The sequence below is a fragment of the Sinohyriopsis cumingii genome, chromosome 4 (assembly GCF_028554795.1).
Source record: "Sinohyriopsis cumingii isolate HCF-2022 chromosome 4, ASM2855479v2, whole genome shotgun sequence".
In the NCBI taxonomy this organism is placed as follows: Eukaryota; Metazoa; Mollusca; class Bivalvia; order Unionida; family Unionidae; genus Sinohyriopsis; species Sinohyriopsis cumingii.
Window position 1 is genome coordinate 142,372,207 of NC_142964.1, and position 23,502 is coordinate 142,395,708.

General features: G+C 33.4%; 1 protein-coding gene across 3 annotated transcripts in view; it reads right to left on the reverse strand.

Moving 5' to 3' along the window:
• Window positions 1-23,502, reverse strand: part of LOC149802224 (dedicator of cytokinesis protein 4-like) — a 365,588-nt gene that overhangs the window by 326,173 nt on the left and 15,913 nt on the right. For all 3 annotated transcript variants that reach the window (XM_089956651.1, XM_089956650.1, XM_089956649.1), the window contains exons 2-3: window positions 20,412-20,510; window positions 5,049-5,089 (exon numbers count right to left, since the gene is read on the reverse strand). In XM_089956651.1, coding sequence (XP_089812777.1) covers window positions 5,049-5,089; window positions 20,412-20,510 — 140 coding nt within the window. The remainder of the gene's footprint in view (window positions 1-5,048; window positions 5,090-20,411; window positions 20,511-23,502) is intronic.

Consider the following 23,502-nt stretch of genomic DNA (forward strand, 5'->3'; position numbering starts at 1 on the left):
TTTCCTTTATATTGACAACATGTAATTTTTAAGAGTGACAGTTTATAGTGATCTCTAGCACTGGAACATCATGCCGCAGACATGTAACATGATGTCCCACCCAGTCACATTAACCTGACACCAGGCCGACCAGTCCTAACACTAACCTCCAAATGCTGAGCGAAAAGCAAGGCAGCTGTTATTACCATTTTTTAAAAAACCCTTTGGTATGACTCGGCCAGGGTTCAAACCCATGACCTCCCACATCCAAGGCGGACACTCTAACCACTAGACCACCAGAGCGGTCCTGGACTCTGATAGTGTAGTGTCACCTGCATAGCAGTCAGTGGAAGAAACTGCATTTTCTATCTTAAAAGGTAAGTTGTTAATAAACAGAATGAATAACAGAGGTCTGAGGATAGAGCTCTGTGGTATTCCATAATTAATATTTTTACTTTCAGAAAGGTTACCATTTAGAGATACATTCTGTGCTCCGATAGTTGAGTAAATAGTAAACCAGTTTATGGAACTGTTACTACATTGATAGATTTCCAGTTTTTCAAGCAAATATTTTTCAAGATGAAAAGTTTTAAGAAATCTATCATAAGAGTCCCTTATCTAATGCTTGTAGCCATTTATCAATCATAGATCTGACTGCAGTTTTGTAAAAATGATTCTCTCAAAAGCCAGACTGATTATCATGAATAAGATTATATGTGTTTCAAATATTTCATAAAAGAATAATGTACATGTAGTTCTAGTAACCTGGAAACACAAGGAAGGAAGGATAGAAATGTGTCTGTAGTTATTTATTTACATCATCTTTTGTTTAGTTTCATAAATGAGGTATCATGGAAGTTTTCCAAGACTGTGGAAATATGTTAGACCTAATGTGTGATTGCAAATAAAAACTATGCTCTCTTTACATACCAGTATACACAATCTCAGATAAAATCAAGAATTGTTAGACAATGAAAATATTGTGTAAAAGTCCATAGTTCATGTTTTTGGACAGCCTTAACATGGATTTACATCTTGGTGCAATTTAACTGCAGAAATTCACCCAGAGTCCATTCTCTAGCATCATATATATATATATATATATATATATATATATATATATATATATATATATATATATATATATATATTGCATTTCTTGCTTTGTTCCCACACTTCTCCTTGTTCAGCTCTCACTTTTGTTTCATCCAAAAGGAGAAGTCACTTCTCCCTGAAATTCAAGTCTAGCTTGACCCCTGTTTAAAAGTATATGAATTATACTCATGAAAAAACCAAAAATAATGATTAGGGAATTAAGGGATGACAAATTATTTTTAAGACAATTTGCAGTTAATGTTATCTCCCTCTTTCTCTTTCTCACTCTGTCTCTCTCTCCAACAGACAATCTATATTAACTCGGTCTATCATATCTTATCACTTGTCCATGAGAAAACAATGTAAAGATTTCTCTTAATATTTCTCTTTTTCTTCAAGATAAGATCTCATGTTTTACAATGAAAGATAATTTCTAATGAAAAATACTTCACGTTTCTAGAGTCTGTCAAGATATTAAGCAAGCAATATATATGTCTGACAAATTCATTATATTTTATGTTTTTTATTTAATTAATAAAAAATGAATTCCTCATTATGTAGATTACTATTTAAATGCAGTTTACAGTCAGTTTTCTGATAGTGTTTTTATCAATGCTTGGAAAACTATACAGTTAAATTTTCCTAGCACATGAAACAATAGTGAACAATATAAGCACTGATTGTTTTCATTTCTATTTCCTAAAAAAATACAAGTTTCTTTAATAGCAAACTTTAATTTCTTTATTATTTCATGCATTTTTTTTACTCATTAATTCAGCCCCTTCACCATCAAATCACACATTATACTTGGAATGTGAAGAGTAGCAGCAAAAGATAGGAAAGAATGTGAAAGTTGCTTGCAGAATCGAGGCTGTTTGTAATTCATCATGAGATTCATATTTACTTATTTACATATATGAAATCTCCTGGGCTTTTTAACTGCATGATTTTCAACCATGTTTCTGTTCATTAAAGGAGCTTAAAATTTATGCATGGACATACAGGATGTGACTCTTCAATGATTTTTTTCCCCAACCAGTTTGAATCAGATACATTTTGAGAATCTGTAAAATGCCCAAATACAAAGGCCAAATATGATAAGTCCCATATATGCATAAATCAATCCATTTTAAATTGGTTATACAAACTGCTATAACCTATTTATAACAAATAGTACTACATGTATATGGTTTCCAGTGTGGTCATTATACAAAGGTATGTATGTATATATATATATATATATATATATATATATATATATATATATATATATATATATATATATATATATATGTATATATATATATATATATATATATATATATATATATATATATATATATATATATATATATATAACAACAATGCAATCAGAATTGTATCCAAATATTAAAATTATATTTTAGAGACCACAGTTATTTTGCATATCAATCTTTAGAGTATTGTAATTACCTCCAGATATTCTTTTCCATAACTAAAATTTATTAAACCTCAAATACCTTCTTGTCTGACTATTTCACATCTTATTTATCTGACTGCATTCATATGATGCGGACACCATTCTGTCTCTAATTTTCAAATGCTAGACAACAGTTTTGGGGGAAAGTGTAAATAATATGGGCCAGGGTTCAATATAGGCCATGTTTTTGTGCTAAAAGTTACAGATGGCCCACACAAATATGAATGACACATCCACATGGCATGGTGTCAAAAGGAATTCATGCAAATTTAGTACACCTTGTTCCTGGCTGTGAATTCTGCTCCAGACTTGTGATGTGCATCATGTAGTGACCTACTAAGACTGATGTTTTAGCTAGACTGGTTACACTACCTTTCACCAGCAGATACCTATTTAACATAGCAATACATGATTGCCATTCACATCACAATGTCTTGGAGAGGTGATTCTCAAACATGCTTATGAATTTTCTGGCACAAAATCATCCAAATTAATAAATCATTGGTACAATCCAAACAAAGTTGTCTAATGAGACATCAATCACTCATTTCATTCTGTCCACATTCAGATCAGGTAAGATGGACTTTTGGAATGAAATATGAATGGATTGCAATGAGATCAGTAGTACATGCATCATGGCTTGCTTATAATGACCACAGTGAAAAAGTCTAAATTTGCACCCCTGACTCTGAGGGGAAAAACACACAGCAACGAGGGAGTGGCAATTTTAACATTATCAAGCTTTAGATTTTCATCCTCTTATCATTCGATGTTTACTTTGTAATGGTATATGTAGTCATTTTGCTATTTAACCATTTGTAATAGTAAAAGAACACAATAGCAGTCAGTAATGAATAGAGCATCATCATGCTTTATAAAAGGAGAGTTATGTTCTGGTGCCTATTCTGATGTAACTGTAATCTGGCTGGGGGAATTAGACAAACATTTAATTCAATATGAAGCCTTCTAGTTCTACATGCCAACTCTGATGATGATGAATAAGAATTAAAGTCGCTTAAGCAAACAAAGTGCTTATGCGACTCTTTAGATCCTGATGGTTAAGATTGTTAATTGGTCAGGGCCATAGGAACGATGCCACTATGACTCTGCTTTTATATGCAAATGTCGCATTATTTAATTGCTATTGAGTACAGGCAAGGGAAGGGATGAAAGAGACCCTCGGGGTATGACAAATGCCACCAGAAAGCCTGAAACCTCAAGACCTAAATAATAAAATCTAGTCCAGTTATTCGATTGGACAATAAAAAAGATATTCCAATAAAGTGTAGGCCACCTGTGTAATTAACCAAATCTTACGACTCTTATAATTTCTTTATTACCATTTGTATTAGTTGGGATTTTGTGTACATAGTGTACTTGAGATTTTCAAATCGATACCAATCAGCTAGGTGTTAGTCACCCATGTTTTTTATTTTTTGGGTCATGCAGTATTTTTTTAAGTTCTAGTCGTTAATTTTGAAGGCGGTATGCAAAGGATCATATCTGGTCAATGTGGATTGAGCTATTTCTGAAAGAGGTCTTTAATACCCAAAGGAAGAACCTTGTATAGTCAGGCAAAGGCTGACACAAGCTTATAAATGATCCAGTGGACCTCAGAGAAAGCATTCACTGAAGACCTTTCTAGAATTTCTGAGTTAACTTAGGGTCAACTGCTGATATTTATTTAAATCTAGCATACAAACCAAAATGCACAAAACCTAAATTATATAACCAAATTATAGACATACATGTATATCCACTATTGCCTTAGTTACATTTAATGTGTAATAGAATTTTTAAAATGATAAGTGGGAAATTAGTTGTTTAAAAATATTTTCTTATGAGCTATTTAATTCCAAAATTACACTCTAACTACTTAGCTCTATTGTAAGCACTTTACACATACATACTTAAAGAGAAACAAAGTTTGCAACATATGGTCACGCATCTAAATGTTTGGCTATAATGGGAAACTTGCTATTAGTGATTTACAAACACATCATCCTAGATAGCAATGTGTTTCTTTAATTTAATGGCCTGACAGCCTGAATGTAAACTTCCCCACTGGTCTTAAGTGGCCACAGTTAACACATTAACCCCTGGAGCTTTTTGTCATTTTTGCCTGAAAATCGAGTAGGAAACACATTTTGAAATCTGAATAGACTCAGAAACACCAAATCCCCGGTCATCTTTCAATAACATACTGCATTAAATATTATTAACTGCAGAGGGTGAAATTACTAAAAGAACAAAACGCACATTTGTCCTATTTAACGGCAAACAAAAAGTAAGTGAAATACTGACCCAACAAAGTCTGAAAGCCATTTTCAAAATATCAAAGGGCATTTCTGTACATTTTTAAGTACAAATATATCCAAAATTCCCAAAAGACTGCATTTAGTTATCTGCAAGTTATTCCCAATCTTATCCATTTACCAAATCCTGATAAATCTCATAATTTTATTTCGAATAATTTTTGTCATATTAATCAATATAGAATGGTTGCAATATTTACCATGGTCTCCTTGTCTCGGAGGGCAACTCCCCTAAACCAGCCTGAAAAAAAGCAGACTCTGATTAAAAAAGGAAGATACCTATACACTGTAACTACTGTAAAGTCAATCAAATTTACAGTCTAATAGGTAAGGAAGATCAATGTACATTGTAATTGCTGTGAAGTAAATGAAATTTACAATCTAATAGGTAAGGAAGATCAATGTACATTGTAATTGCTGTGAAGTGAATGAAATTTACAATCTAATAGGTAAGGAAGATACATGTACACTGTAGTTGCTGTGAAACCAATCCAATTTACAGTCTAATAGGTAAGGAAGATACATGTACACTGTGATTACTGTGAATGAATGACCATACAATCTAGTAATCAATCTGAAATGAAGCATACGATCTGAGAGGTAATGAAAATATCTACACACTGTAAATATTGTACATAAAAAAAAATTACCAAGATTTACAATATTCCTGGAATATCTCAGCTGCATACATCATTGAAATTTTGACTGCAGTATTACAGTACTATGAATTTGTTTTCAAAATATTCAAAAGGTCGATATTATTTAGCAATTATACATTGAAATAAGCAGGATATTTGTATCATGTATTCAAGTTTGCTTTATTTTCGTTTTGTTTTTCAAGCAACACCAAAATCATAAAACGTATATGGCACACTTTTTTAACAAATTTCAATGAGCACTATCTTACAAAAAAGTCTTTAGCTGTGTACCCTAATTATCTTGATAAGAAGTACTGGTAACTTGTTTCAAACAATGTATAAATCAATTCACAGGTCTCTTTGTCCTGAACATAACTTTGGATTTATATCAGTGCACATTCTCCAGGTGTCTGTGACCACTTAGAATTTATTACAGTACTCAATCCCAGGGTCGCCCTGCAATGATAACCAAAATGTCTAAACATGTTCAAAGTTTACAGCAATCAAAATGATGTTGTTTAATAACAACAATGAGAAACTCAACTTTTCTCCTATCCATCTGCTAATCTTACTGAACAGCTCACAGCATTATAATGTGAATGTCATACCTGGCTCAACCTGAGAATGTTTCATTTGCTGTATATCCTTTCCCTTTAGCTAAGGTCTTCTTAATGTAAAACCTCATACTAACTTTAAATTTAATTCCTCAAGTCCTTCAAAAGTTTTTTTTTAGCTGAAATGAAACAATGAAGGGCCGTGTTCTGAGACAAAGTCCATGGTATTTGGCTAAAAATGGTGAAAGTTGAATTTGAACTACTGGAAAGTACTTTTTAATCAAAAGCCTCATATCAAATCTGGTTTCAACCAATGAAATTTCTGATGAAAGTGATGAACAGTCAGACACAAGTACTGTAACACTATTTGTCCCCTCAACAATCACTGATAAAGTAATGTTGCAGGAACCAAAGTCAGAGCACAGGCAATCAGGGGGCATAACTCCTGTAAATCACACTGAGCAAAAATGGAAGTCACTCATGGTCTCATCAATAAAAAAACTGCACACCTGACTTGTTAAAATCCAACAAACCTTGATAAAGTTATGATCTGGAAACCAGTCTGAAATACAGTCAATCAGGGGGCATAATTCCTTTAAATAATGTCATATTGTGCTGAAATTAAGCTTCTTCAAGACCTCATCAATTAAAAGCTGCAGAAACACAGATCAGGAGGCCAGTTAATAAAGGGCCATAACTTCTCTAACAGGTGACACAGAAAGCTGAAAACTAAACTATTTTGAGGTCTTATGAACATAAAGCTGCACCCAAATTTGGTTAAAATCCAGTAATTCCTAAAAAGTGATAATGCAGAAAACTATTGATGAACAGATGGAATAACTGATGTAAATTTGAGAGAATCTATTTTAGATGAGTGTGTGTGTGTGTGTGTGTGTGTGTGTAATTTGGATTTTTAATGTAGCTTTAACAATTTCCCAGTTATATCGCTACGATGTCTGCAGTGTGGCAGCTCATAGTGATGTCTCACAATGGGGCAGCCACAGACATGTAGCATGATCTCCCACCCAGTCACATTATCCTGACTCCAGTCCAACCAGTCCTAACACTAATCTCTTAATGCTGAGCGCCAAGCGAGGCAGCTGTTAGTACCATTTTTGTAAGTCTTTGGTATGCCTCGGCCGGGGATCAATCCCACGACCCTCCACATCAGAGGCAAATGCTCTAACCACTAGACCATATTTTACATGATGATGAACTTAAACAAAAATGCTATGGCTTTAAGCTGAGCCAAAAATTCAACGAGGTACTGTATAATGTGTGATTTTAACTGCGAGGTCAAATGGGCAAGTGAACAAGTTGCTGAAAGAGCTGTCTTAGCTTCATCACGATTCATGCAAAGGATCAAGAAAATCTATTGGAAGGTTTAGGAAACATAGGCAGATCTGATTAAACATTAACCAAATTCTGAACAAAAGGTTTCTATATGACTGTGACTATGGTGACCCTTTACCCAAGGTCAAATGGAGGAGTGAGCATGTTGGAAACTAAATTAACTTAGCTTCATAATGATTCATCCCAACTAGGAAGAAAATCCATCAAGGGATTTAGTAAATTAATGTATAAGCACACAAAAAAATTTCTAGCAAAACTTCACAACCAATCTTCTAAGACTCAGTGGCACTGATTCCATTCGGTCATAAAGACAAGCACATGTTTCGCTAATTCAATTGTGCAGTATGATGAAAATTATCAAGGCATTTAGGAAATATGTGTAAATGACAAAGTTTAACCAAAACCTTAAACAAGCTGTCAACGATGTCACCATAACTGGAAAAATGACTCCTATGCAATGCTTTGCACTAATGTGGGCATTAACTGAAAGCTAATGCATCATTTTATGATTTTATGATCCACAGAAGGCAGCTCAAATATTAATATTTATACTCCAGTTCGCCCTGAATTTTAAAAGGTTTAGGCACATATTTAATAAGTATAGTTTGTCTGATAATAGAAGTGACTGATTGATATATATATATATATATATATATATATATATATATATATATATATATATATATATATATATATATATATACTTGATGTGAATATTGTTTACGTAAGAGACATACTACTGTGATTCTGTAGACTTCTTTTTGGCACACTGTTGACACTGAAATTGACTTCTGCGGTTCTAGAAGGAATATTTTTCTCGTACAATCTCCACACCCTTTGGCAACTGTCTCAGGTTATGGATCTGATTTATATATTACATGGGAAGGACACAGTTTTTGACCAATACAGCCATCTAACCTTATGAATATAACAAGCACCCAAAACGAAAACAGCATGGTCCCAGAACTGCTGTCATACAATATACTGGAAAATGATGAAATATAATGATTTTTCTACTATAATTTCAAGCAATGAAAACATACATTAATGTACCTGTACATTATGTCATGATAGATCTATAAAGCAGAAACCCTGATCTGCCAGTACATTATCTCCTGACAAACCTAGAATTTCAAGCAAAGAGCACAGACCCTGATCTGCCAGTACATTATGTCCTGACAAACTTATAATTTCAAGCAAAGAGCACAGACCCTGATCTACCAGTATATTATGTCATGACTTACCAATAACTTAAAGCAAAGAGCACAGACCCTGATCTGCCAGTACATTATGTCCCAACAGATCTATAATTTCAAGCAAAGTGCACAGACCCTGACATGCTAGTAAATTATGTCCTGACAGATCAATTATTTAAAGCAATCAGCACAGACCCTGACCTGCCAGTACATTATACCGTGACAGATCTAGACATATGATGCTTGATGTTCACCATAATGTCATTTAGTGGAGTGTAGTCTTCCATACACATGTCGTGTGCACATTACACATGGGGCCATAGGGTACTCAACAGGACCATAGCACATCATTTGCAGACATTATACATGTATAATTGATGTAATGTTTTACAGAAGATATACTTTTAAACAAAACAAAAAGAACTCAGAATGGCACTGCATCATCTTTATTTGTATATATTTCTAACCAAGCTGACTGGCTAGGGTGTTTTTTCTAATATAATAGTAAAAGTATTAATAAATAACAGTAACAGTAACACTTTATGACTAAAGGGTGACTCATTTATTCAAGGACTATTCTGTCTTGACATCCTCCTGAGAAGAATAACCATGTACATTATACGAAAGATAATAGTAATTTGTTATGACTCTATTCATAAACTAAGTATCATCCACAAGTGAAGTGTAAAAGTATTGTAAATTTTTTTACTGGAACACAAAGTGAAAATTTAAAAAAAAAACCACTTACAGTATTGTGAATTGAATCACAAATAATCCTAAATGTTCTATCAGAAATCAAAAGTACGGAATGTTCCAAATGAAATTCCAATAATCCTGAATGTGCTGATGTACCAATAATGTTAATGTATCATAATAATATACGAATTATGAATTCACAAATAATCCCAAAGTAATGTTGTGTCCAAAACGTCAATGAGCACTTTGTAGTGCCAATGAATAATTTAAATAATTCCTCACATATTATAACTGAACTCAACAGTAAATGATTCCACAGACCAAACTTTAAACAGGAATGAATAATTCCTTTACACATTCTTTATGCATACACTATCACCTGATCTATGATGCAATAGTATTTTCTGGAATTCTTCACTAACTTGTAAACAAGGTCAGGTACTGAACTTCAATTTTAGTAAAATTATGAAAAAATCATGTATAAACAACCGGGTCCCTCTGCCAGGACAATAGTCAGGTAGGTTAGAACTCTACCCTCAATCATGGACAAAGGTCAAGCACACCATTTCAAATAAATATACATAATCTACTATTTAATTTAACGTGCCATTAGTATTATAAATTATAAGTTCTATTAAGTTATATTAGTAACTATATACTTGTGCTATCTCCTCTTAAATAATGTGGGACCCCAAGTGGATGAGTGGTCTAAAGGGCTTTCTGTTATGGATCTCTGCCATCTCATCTCTGTCTGCATGGGTTCAAGTCTCAGATTCAGCTAATGTGGGTATGTGAGAAAGCTTGCCAGTAGCTTCTTCTGGGTCGGTGGTTCTTTCCCGGGTTTTCCCCCCCCCGAGTTCTTCCTCCACCATTAATACTGGCTGCCATGTATAGCCTATCGTGTGCTGAAAATTGGCATTAAACCCTACAACAACAACAACTTAATAATGTAACATTTTCTATAGATTTAATGTGCAATGAAAGCTTATTCCACATAAATGTAACCTTTATAGTATTTATAGTCCAAATTCTCTCTGTGTATTGTCACAATATACTAAGTCTTATCAGTAAACTGTAGTTGTAGAGGAGTGAGAAAATGCCAACTGTAGCATTTAGCCATCGATTCTATGTGATCAAAGTGATTTATATATTGAATGTTTCAGAATTTGTCCTAACTATTCTCGAAAGACAGGCCTATATCACAAGATACCAAATTATTGGACAAAATATAGCCTATTCCAAGTCAGAAATTTTACAGCTGAACTGAGAATTTGGATTTAACTGAATGTTAAATGCAATAAGTAAGGAGTAGTGTGAGATTTAAATGAACGTTTAATGCATTATGTGAGGAGTAGTGTGAGATTTAAATGAATGTTTAATGCATTAAGTGAGGAGCATTGTGAGATTTAACCAAATGTCAAATGCATTGTTAGGAGTAGTTTGAGATTTAACTGAATGTTTAATGCATTATGTGAGCCTAGTAGTGTGAATTCTTATGATCCAGTGCAATTATTCTTGTCAAAGATAGATTAATACATGAATGTGGTTATTAGATTAATAATCTTGTACCTGGTTATTATTATTCTTGAACATGGTTATTATAATAATACTCTCATACAGTTGCTGTTATGAAAGAATTTAATGTGTAACAAAGTCAATTCAAGTGCACACATGCATAGAATATAAATATATCATTATAGTCACACCTGAATTGGTCTCGTGTATTACACAGCCAGTCATTGTAGTTTTTGCTGTCATGAGGAGATGTCAAACTCTGGGGTTTTGTGTAACCCGAATACTGTTGTACACTGGTTCTAAGGATGGTTTCGATTTACTCAGTGTTTATGGATCACTGGGTCACTGGAATACAGGGGCTCTTGAGGGATCCTTGGGCAGGCTGGGATGAGCACACCCATGCAAAGTTGTTTATTCAGTATTTGTTGGGAGCTATGGAATCAGAAATATTTCATGCCCATCAAATGGATGCCATGAGATAAATACCATCATACATTCCATATTAAATTTAAAATTCAATTTCACGATATGTTTGAAAATCAATAATAACATCCATCATACTTGTTGATGAACCATACATTGTTCATAAACTTCATACATTGATCTTACATTGATCGAGTATATCAAATAATTGTGTTGACAACTCCATTTATCAATCAAATCTGTTGATGAGTTCAATACAATGATCATGTCCATTAACATACAAGATCATTGGTGATTACCATATATTCTGTAATTAATGCCCCAAGGGGCACCACGTTTTCCAGGTTGGGGGTGTTTTATAGAGCTATAATAAAATAAAAGCTAAAGTTTTTCTTTTTAATGTACCTTATAATGACTACATGTACATATGTTTTTTTTTCTGCCACTGAATTCAATCACTGTGAATATCAGCAGAGTTAAAATAATCAATTTATCAACACATTTTCCCACTCAACAGCTGACTGAAGAAGGACAGGTAAGTCTTAGAACTTGCCACCTAGCTACTGCCTCATATTCAAGAAGTGTGCCTATGACTTCAGTAATTTATACATTGATATATACATTGTGACAGTATGATCAACTGGGCATGCTGCAGCATTTTGTTGTAGTCATGGATCTGAAGCAGACAGGTTTTGAAAAGCACAGGTCCTACAATGCATCTTTAAATTTTCTGTTCTTAAAAAGGGGAGTGCAGGCAGGCAATAATTAGATGGGGGTATTAACAAGAGAATATACAGTATTTGTTGAAATTCAATGATTTCATCGTATCCATTTAGGAACACTATTACTGTGCTACACACGAGGTTGGAATCTGTTCGCATGAGTAGGTGTCAGATTCATTTATAATGAATTTGCTTAATAAAAAAGAATCTCAGTCATATGATTGTGTTAAGCAATTTTGCAAGATCCAATCATGCCCGGTTTCATCCTGTTACACTGATTTTTTCGCATCTCTAAATAATTGTATATAACAGAGATTTTATATTTTTTCATACCTTATACATCACCTGAACATTGTAAACACTATTCCCTCGTTATAATGCTGTATTTGAGCACCACAGAATACATCACTCTATGGTGAGACCACCTCATAATGAAGTACATGACACAGTTATCCCTCATTATAACGGTTATCTACAGAAGTCATAGAATAACTTCATATTGAATTACATGATCAGTATTCCCTAATTGTATTAATGTCTATAAACAATATATCACTTCATTGTGAGATTACTTAATAATGAAGTGCATGATAATGTACTCCCTCTTTATAGTGTTAATGGGAACCATAGAATATATCACTTTTGTGTGATACCACCTCCTAATTAAGTACATGATAATTTACTCCTTCATGATAATGATGACAGGGGCCCCGAGTGGCCAAGTGGTCTAAAGCACTCACCGTTATGGATCACTGCCATCTCACGTCTGTCTGAATGGGTTCAAGTCTCGCATTCAGCCAATGCGGGTATGTGAGAAAGCTTGCCAGTAGCTTCTCGTGGGTCGGTGGTTCTTTCCGGGGTTTTCCCTAGTTCTTCCTCCACCATTAATACTGGCCACCATGTATAGCCTATCATGTGCTGAAAAATGGTGTTTAACCCAAAAACAACAACAACAACTGATAATGATGAGCATCTGAGGCACAGAATATAACATTTCAGTGAGACCACTTAATAATGCAGTAATGATAAAGCACTCCCTCATTTTAATGACCTCTGTGGAAGCATATCACTTTCACAGTGAGATCATTTATGACCAAATGATACATATAATTTTAATCCTACCTGACAAAATGTGATTCATGACCATATATGCCTTATAAATGGAACCATGCTTTAATGAATAGCCTCAATGTATGTATTTACATATGTTTACCGTATGTACTCGCTTATCAGTCAAGTCAAACTGCAAACAAAGATCCTGATCTGCTGTAGCATAATGCACCTGCAGATCAGGGTCTACGTCGTTTGTTCTACCTATTATTCCTAACAAACTGCACAGAGTCAGATCTGCCAGTATATCGTTATGGCAAATATGGGTCTGCACAATTTGTAGTTGGAAACATCTTTTAAGCGAATATATATGGCAGTTGTGTACAAGTATAAGTATGTTAGACCTAAGTATCTGTACAATTGCTAGACTGGTCTGTTGCTAAAAACAATAAAATTCCCCAGTGGACCTCATCATCCGATGGAATTTAAGCCAGTCAATGCTGGGACAGATTTTCAATCAGACCCTTTTAATCACTGCTACAACTTCTTTGAATCTTTTGTGACAGTTGCATTGGATTTCATTTTAATGGCTATTTTAAGTTATAATGAAATTCTTTGATGACAGAAACTTGAGTGTAACCATTATTATTATATAAGTCTGCTGTGAATTAATTTATTTCTATGGGCATCCAGGGTTCAATCTAGGCTGCATTTTTGTGCCATTAGCATTATAGATTTATTCCTGGTCCATTCAAAGAGCATGTTGTCAAAATAATCAGATTCCTGGTTATACATTTAGTCCTTGATCTGTTAATGAGTGGATAAGCAATGTGAATTACGGAAACTGATGATTTATCTAGACTGGTTATGTTGCCTTTATGCAGACGAATTCATATTTAACATAAGTGATAAACTGTCACCATTCACACCAGATGCAAACATACATCATCAAGAGGCAGTTGCAAACATGTTTGTGATTTTTTGGCGGAAATCTCCCAGATTATTAATATAAATCAAAAATATACCATCCAACTAAAATTCTCTAAAGAGGCTTTGGTCTTTTCACCCAGTCTATCAATGGAAAAAAGTAAATTAAAATTCTGAACAGAAATTAGAGTGGTAATAAAGTCAGCAGTACATGCATGATGGATTACTATGACCATGGTTAGAATGTTGTTCTGGCAGAAATTAGTAGATATCTCTCACTGACTCCGTCAGGATTAAAAAAACGGAGCAACAAGTAGTGATAATTTTCAAACATTTGCAGCTTGAGACATATACATGACATGATTGTCATTTACATATCACTTGATGTTTGCATTATACAATGTATTCAGAGTGCTATTTTAACACTTCATTTAAGTACCGTATATACTCCCTTATAAGATTAATCAAACCACAAACTGCACAGACCCAGATCTGCCATTGCATAATGCGCCAGATGATCTTGGTCTGTGTGGTTTGTTAAGAGTAATCAGTAGAACAAACAACATATACCCTGGTCTGCTGTTGCATTATGCTATGGCAGATCAGGATCTTTGTTGTTTGCAGTTTGACTCGACTTATAAGTGAGAATATATGGTAAAAGAACAAAAATGGCAATGAGTATGACATCATCAAACTGGCAATGAGTAATTACCGAGTAAAACTGACAATGATTAATGACAGCATCAAAATGGCAATGATTAATGACATCAAATTGGCAATGAGTAATTACTAGGGGTGAAACAATACACCTGTGCCAAATATCAACATGATTCATGATACACAGCCTGCAATACGATACATATCAATATCCATATGAACTTGATGGTCTTTCCATCTTTGGAAGGTAGGTGGTGCCCTTTCATATATGTTGACATTCTTGGTTGTATTTCCAGTATGCAGACTACAGATAGGCATATAGTTATCATATATTTAATGGCAATTCTCACTGATGAGATGATAACCAACAATACTTTCCAATAGACTACCTGTTGGTTGCAGTGAGTTTTATCCAATGTTTTAGGCCATTTAATGGTGGCTCCATTTAACTCCCTTTGTTTTGTACAACATGAATGATTTGAAAACATATTATTTGCAATTTCATGTCTCAGCTACACTTGGAAGACATTATGATATTATCTTCAAAATAGAAGAAGTAAAGCATTTTCCATGTGCAAAGAAAATCTCATCTAGAACAAATCCAGGCAACATGAATGATTTGAAAACATATTATTTGCAATTTCATGTCTCAGTTACACTTGGAAGAAATTATGATATTATCTTCAAAATAGAAGAAGTAAAGCATTTTCCATGTGCAAAGAAAATCTCATCTAGAACAAATCCAGGCATTGGAATAAGGTTGATTATTATATGCTCATTTTTTCCCCCGTTAACTTTACATTGTCAGAATCGTTCAATATTACCCGATACTGAACTCACACGACAATACACATATAGCATTCATGTGCATAAAGGAACTACTTTCTATTGTAAACAAACAATGGATACAGACGCCAGCACTTTTGATTTGTAAACAAATCATGTACACTCACATAAGAGGCTCTTTACATTGTGGTTGTTTAAATTTGTTTCTGAATGAACTAAAACATGTTTTGTGGACTGGAAAAAACCCAGCTGTTTTGGCCCATTCCGCGTTGATATAATGTTATGGATTTACGCTAGCTACATTATATAAAAGATGGAAGATAAGGTCCTTACAAATAACATACAAGTGACAAGGCATATACTGTCTTCTTTAGCTGGTGATAAGAATGGCAAAATAAAATATACTTACAGCTTTACATCCTGAATTTCCTCAAAATGTATTTTCTTAATTCTGCAAATCCGATTTACATGACCCATGTCATAGGTTTTCAATCTGGATTACAGATTTCGAAATTGTGCTGTAATTTCAATGATAAGTGCAACTGCATACTCCTTACTGCACTCAAAATGAAATAAGCATTAAATTCCATAGCGTATTTTTTATAATTGCAACTGAAAGACTTCATATCTTCCCACATTATGATTTCAAACATTCAATGACAGAAACAGAAACACATTTGCAGATGTAAACACGTTTCTCCCGCGCCACTTCAATCCGATGTATTTCATGTATAATTTGCACAGATAAATCCAGTCCAAATCACAAACTTTCAGCGAATTGAAACAAAATACCAAAATATATTCATCCCAGATCAAATGGAAAAGTTGTTGCAATGCGCAATCATTCACAATATGACAGCAAATTTCAATTTTAACTAGACATGCCATTTTCTTTTGAAAGTTATGTCAAGCGCGTGACTAAGTTCAAATTTATCTGGGTGGAGTTATGTGCGCATTAATAATGATGTCATTGCGTAATGACAAATCTGCGCTTGTGTATTTAGTTTGGAATATGGCATTCATTCATTTACGTTGTTTCTTGTAGTGTATTTTGTTTGCATAATTAAACCTTAGATAGAATAAAAAAATGAGCATATAATAAAAAGGTTACTGCATTTGTATGGGAAAATATGAACTCGTTTTGTCAGAAGGATATACTGCACTCCCAAGGTCGTGCAGTATTCCATCCCAAAACTCGTTCATATTTTCCCATAAAAATGCAGTAACCTATAAATACCAACAAACTCTATCACATTTTATTTCTGTAGATGCAAAATACTGATACAGCCACAGGTACTTGTATTTGTTAGTGAAGCAGAAAAACTACTGACTACACCCAGTCCTATTCTACAATTTTCTTGTAACTTACACAAGGTGATAAACTTGAGTAGTCTGAAATCTTCCCCACTGCTCATTCTATGCTAATTTCATTTATTCCATCAGCCCCTTCATGCACTGGTTAAATATCTCTGCATGAAAGAGAAATTCCAAATTTGTTTCCCATGTACAATTTAAGGAGAGATGATGACAGGACTTTATTGTAAGGGAGACCTCCCCCTTTATCAAAGAAAAAAGTAGGGGAGAAAAAAATAGTTATAGGTCAAGATTTATCTAAACTTCAGTATCTGTCTTTCTTTCTTCGCACTCCACTTTCATATAGCTCTTTTGAAATCAACATCTTTGATAGATGTCACCTCTAAGCGCATAAGCATTAATCTGTTAATTAAGTCTGAGCATACTATGCTCTTTTCCTTTGTATCAATATTGTTCTGTGCTTCTTTTCAGCTTGAATACATTGGGAAACAGATTTTTATGACTGTTATGCGCAATGTTCCAGAGATCACAGATGTTATCTTTCGGATACATCTGCTCCAAAACAGGATTTTTCACTAACATAAACTTCCTTTGTTATATCAGTAGTTTACTGACTACTATGCCAAATTTCTTATCTGTTCCATAATGCTGTATAAGGGTATTTAGTTGATCAATGCTTGTGCAGACAGAGGTAAAATAAATTTTTTTACTTCTTAATTGCAATCTGTAACCCTTATTTTATTCAATTTATCTTAACCCTGATGTGGATACGTGTATATGGTTTTGTAGCATATTATCCACAGAGCAAATCTGATTAAAAAAATGAAAATTGCATCATACTTTTAAATTGTCTTTATTTTAATTAGGCTCAGTATTCTGCCCTTTATACATTTAAACTCAAAATACCACTGAAAGAATCATGCCATCAAAATAAAACTGACAGTGATTATTGACAGCATCAAACTGGCAATGAGTAAGGACAGCATCAAATTGACAATGAATAATGACAGTATTGAACTGACAATAAGTAAGGACAGCATCATTTTTGACAATGAATAATGACAGCACTGAACTGACAATAAGTAATGACAGCATCAAATTGACAGTTAATAACTAATGACAACATCAAATTGACAATGATTAATGACAGCACTGAACTGACATTAAGTAATGACAGCATCAAATTGACAATGAATGACAGCACTGAACTGACAATAAGTAATGACAACATCAAATTGACAATGAATAATCACAGCACTGAACTGACAATAAGTAATGACAGCATCAAATTGACAATGAAAAATCACAGCACTAAAATGACAATAAGTAATGACAGCATCAAATTGACAATGAATAATGACAGCACTGAACTGACAATAAGTAATGACAACATCAAACTGGCAATGAGTAATGACAGCATCAAACAAACTGGCACCAGAGTAACATACCTATGTAAACACAAAAAAATGGAGAAAATATGTATTCTCTACATTCAACATTATTGAAGGCAAAGCATTAAAGAACTTTTCCGATTAAAAAAAAAAATCACATAAAATTTGGTCCATCAATTTATGACCTGACCTATTTAGAAAATTTGAAAGGCTAATTGCTCCAATGAACTTTCTGAAATTTACCCGAGCATTTAATTTAAACATGTTGTGGTAAATGATACCATGGCACCCTCACAATCAGCTCACGAGTCTTATACCATACTCATCTCATTTGACATTGTGCACTGGACAGTGGCTGTATCTGCTTGAAAATGTTAGTGGCTGGCCCCTGAAAAGGAGCGGCCCTTAGAACTTTATCTTTTTGTGCAGCACAATGTCATGGCAGATGTGCAGACGTTGTGAAAGTTATTGTGATGGAAAATAAATGGCAGGATTTGGCATAGTTCCAGCACGTGCTGTGAATTCAACTGGGATCAGATCTGTTTTCTTCAGCAGACTAAATGAAGTATCTGAGAAATGGTCAGCAAAGGAAGCTACATTGACCAAAAGCTGTATTTTCTGCTGAACAGCTTCAACTGTTGTAACGGGAAGACATGCCCAGGTTCCAGTTAAAATACCTGGTTAGGATGTACCTGCATCCAAATGGGGAGGCTTAATGAGTTACTTCAGGGAATGAACCCAGTAACTTGAGGCAGAGATCATTAGTTTAAGGTAGGAAGAGGAAAGGACCACCCTCTATGCCGTCAAGGATAATTTTTCTTGACCTGACAAAAACTTCAGTGAAATTTCCTCAGTTGTAGAGGAATGAGGAAGAACCAAGAGATCCGAAATGGAAAGATTCTTCTTGGGCAGTACACCAAATGGATTTGGCCAACTTCATTTACCACCTTATCAAGGGACCAAATCTCCCCCTAATCCAACTTAGAGAAGTTGGTTTGCCTGGTAGGAGGCATCAATATATCTGTATCAACCTAAAACACAATTTAGTCAGTAAGGACAGCTAAAGCAACATCATCCATAACACTCCAACCAGGAGAGTGGCAATCATCCATAACACTCCAAGCAGGAGAGTGACTAGGCATTAAAATGTCCTTAGGAGGAAGTGACACAGGAGCAGTGTGTGAAACTCGACAAAATATTCTGCAAGCCCACAAGACCACTAATCTGAAAATAATACTGGTTCTGTCCATAACTAACTGGTCCATCTATGAAAATCAAACAAATAGTAAATTCACAGTACTGTTACCCAGTATGTCTCCAAAGGATTATATGTGACATGTATACATTCCATGTTTAATTGCACCATTTTGATTTGTTGGAAATGGATTCCAATTACCCTAGACCCATCCTGTCAGTGCTCAATTGACCATTATTTTAAAGCATTTCAATGTAACATGGCCTCTGATAAAATATCATAAAATATACAGTAACAAATTTCAATTAAGTTTTGTTTCTTTGCAAATTACAACCTATCATAATATGATTTCACCTAAAATATACCACATCATAATATGTGAGTATTTCTAACCTGGTTCCTGTTACAAGGCAGGTCTAATCCTGTATCTAATTTCATTGAATAGTAATAAAATTAAATTAATCATGTACTTTATTATTTGTACAAAGGTTTATTACTATGTACATCTTTAGACGAGGACCAAGTTTCACAGCAATCAAGAAAAAAACTGCAAGACAAGTTGCATTCACAAAATTCTGTCTCAGATTCTGCATTCATTGCTAGATAAAATGGGAGATAACTCTAATAACAGCTGTGATCACATTGATTTTGTACATATGTGTGCATCATCAGGTGACCATAATATTTATTAGTTTCATGGTTATCCACTGAAAACATATGAGAGTACTTGCACTGACAGGATGCTGTCATATACTAAGGACAAATCCAATTTTTAAAGAAAGCAACAATTCTAACAGAAATCTCTAGAGCACTGAGATCTGTTAACATGCATCTCTTAAGATGATGACCAGCACTAAGTTTCAGTTATCCATCAGACAATTCAGGACCAGTTCTGCTAAAAAGACTGTGCCAGATGGAAAGAGATATGGACTGACAAATAGACAGATACACTGATTTCTATATACTCCCACCTAGAGGCAGGGATTATAAAAAAGCAGTACAATGAAAGAACTCATTTTAGACAGAAAATGAAAATGGGTTGTTTTTCTACAAGTGTAAAATGCAGACACATAGCATGAAAGGGTACTGATAAAGACAAACAAATGGACAGAAATGCAGGCAGAATGACAAATTGATAACACATACTTTGAGATCCTGTTCCATACTGTTCAAATATATGAACAGTATCTCCCAGCTGTAGTGACAAGGCTTCCTTGATTCCTGTACCATTAAAGCTGTAGATTGCTGAAAATGAAAATTTCATGTTTTAAAAATTCTTGATAATATACCTCTTCATTGACAAGTTTAGCCAATCAGATGCAAGGTCATACATATGATTAATACAAGTGAATTTCACTTGCAGTCATACACAACTAAGATCCCAATGACATAGGCCTATTTACAAAGTTTGATCAAAACCTAACTAAGATCCCGATGAGACAAGTCTATTTACAAAGTTTAACAAAAATTCCAATCAAAAATACACTATCCAATGTGGTTCAAAAAACCTCAGCCAATCATATCCAAGATTGCCTTATGAATATGAATAAGTCTCTGTCGTAATAAAAAAAATTATTCAAAATCTTGATGATATTAGTCCAGTTACCAAGTCCAATTAAAATCAGGTCAGAAATATTCAAGTGGCATTGCACTCAGCAAATTATATGCAGGATCACATCATCAAGCTTGCCAAAGATTACAAAACCCATATTCTAAGCTGGATTGAAATCAGTCAGAAATTTGGACTCAAACATGGTAACAAGCAACTGTTGATGGATGGATGAGAGACACAGTGGCATATCAAAAGTTCAGTTTTATGGCCAGGCAAACTATGCTCAGTCAATCTGCATTGAGTGCACCAAAATTTGTAACATTCACAACAAAATATAATCTGACGATGCAAATGCATGACTTCTAGATCAAATACTATAACTGACTTCTAGATCAAATACTATAATTGACTTCGATTTCAAATATTATAATTGACTTTGATTTCAAATATTATAATTGACTTCTAGATCAAATACTATAATTGACTTCTAGATCAAATACCATAATTGACTTCTATAGATCCAATACTACAATTGACTTCTAGATCCAATACTATAATTGACTTCTAGATCCAATACTATAATTGACTTAGATCAAATACTATAATTGACTTCTAGATCAAATACTATAATTGACTTCTAGATCAAATACCATAATTGACTTCTAGATCAAATATCATAATTGACTTCTAGATCAAATACTATAATTGACTTCTAGATCAAATACTAAAATTGACTTCTAAATCAGATCCAATACTACAATTGACTTCTAAATCCAATACTATAATTGACTTCTAGATCCAATACTATAATTGACTTCTAGATCCAATACTATAATTGACTTCTAGATCAAATACTATAATTGACTTCTAAATCAAATACTATAATTGACTTCTAGATCAAATACCATAATTGACTTCTAGATCAAATACTATAATTGACTTCTAGATCAAATACTAAAATTGACTTCTAAATCAGATCCAATACTACAATTGACTTCTAAATCCAATACTATAATTGACTTCTAGATCCAATACTATAATTGACTTCTAGATCAAATACTATAACTGACTTCTAGATCAAATACTATAATTGACTTCTAGATCAAATACTATAATTGACTTCTAGATTAAATACCATAATTGACTTCTAGATCAAATACTATAATTGACTTCTAGATCATATACCATAATTGACTTCTAAATCAAATACAATAATTGACTTCTAGATCAAATACTAAAATTGACTTCTAAATCAGATCAAATACTATAATTGATTTCTAGACCAAATACTATAATTGACTTCTACATCAAATACTATAATTGACTTCTAGATCAAATACTATAAATGACTTCTAGATCAAATACTATAATTGACTTCTAGATCAAATATAATAAATGACTTCTAGATCAAATACTATAACTGACTTCTAGATCAAATACTATAAATGATTTCTAGATCAAATACTATAATTGACTTCTAGATCAAATATAATAAATGACTTCTAGATCAAATACTTCTAGATCAAATACTATAATTGACTTCTAGATCAAATACAATAAATGACTTCTAGATCAAATACTATAACTGACTTCTAGATCAAATACTATAAATGATTTCTAGATCAAATACTATAATTGACTTCTAGATCAAATATAATAAATGACTTCTAGATCAAATACTTCCAGATCAAATACTATAATTGACTTCTAGGTCAAATACAATAAATGACTTCTAGATCAAATACTATAACTGACTTCTAGATCAAATACTATAAATGATTTCTAGATCAAATACTATAATTGACTTCTAGATCAAATATAATAAATGACTTCTAGATCAAATACTTCCAGATCAAATACTATAATTGACTTCTAGATCAAATACAATAAATGACTTCTAGATCAAATACTATAACTGACTTCTAGATCAAATACTATAAATGATTTCTAGATCAAATACTATAATTGACTTCTAGATCAAATACAATAAATGACTTCTAGATCAAATACTATAACTGACTTCTAGATCAAATACTATAAATGATTTCTAGATCAAATACCATAATTGACTTCTAAATCAAATACTATAAATGATTTCTAGATCAAATACTATAATTGACTTCTAGATCAAATACTATAATTGACTTCAGATCAAGTAAGATAATTGACTTCTAGATCAAATACTTATAACTGAATTATCGAGCAAATACTATAACTGAGCATGTGATTCACTACTAAGTGACTATTTACATTACTGAACAGTGAGATACTTTCATCAATTGTTTATTTACCTTTTCGTGTTTTGCCAACTGCACATGGCAAGGTTGTACATTTCAACAGCTGGTGCTAATGTTTCTAGTGTTAAAGGCAATATTAATGCAATTATGATGTGATGCCATTCTTTTAACACAACATGCTGATAATGAAGATCAACCAATATAAGTTTTATGGTTATTAATCAAAAGTTATTTATCATACACATTTGTTGAAACATACTATGAGGGGAATATTCATAGGTGACATTATCATTTTAAAGTGTCCTTACCAACCCTTCCTCAAAACTGATGAATATCTCTTTATAAAAATGCCAGAGCAGGAAATCACCCTATGTGTGAAAATCCTGGAAAAATCAATGTAACATACCAAACTATGAACAGCATAGACCCAGATCAGTATTTTGAGAAG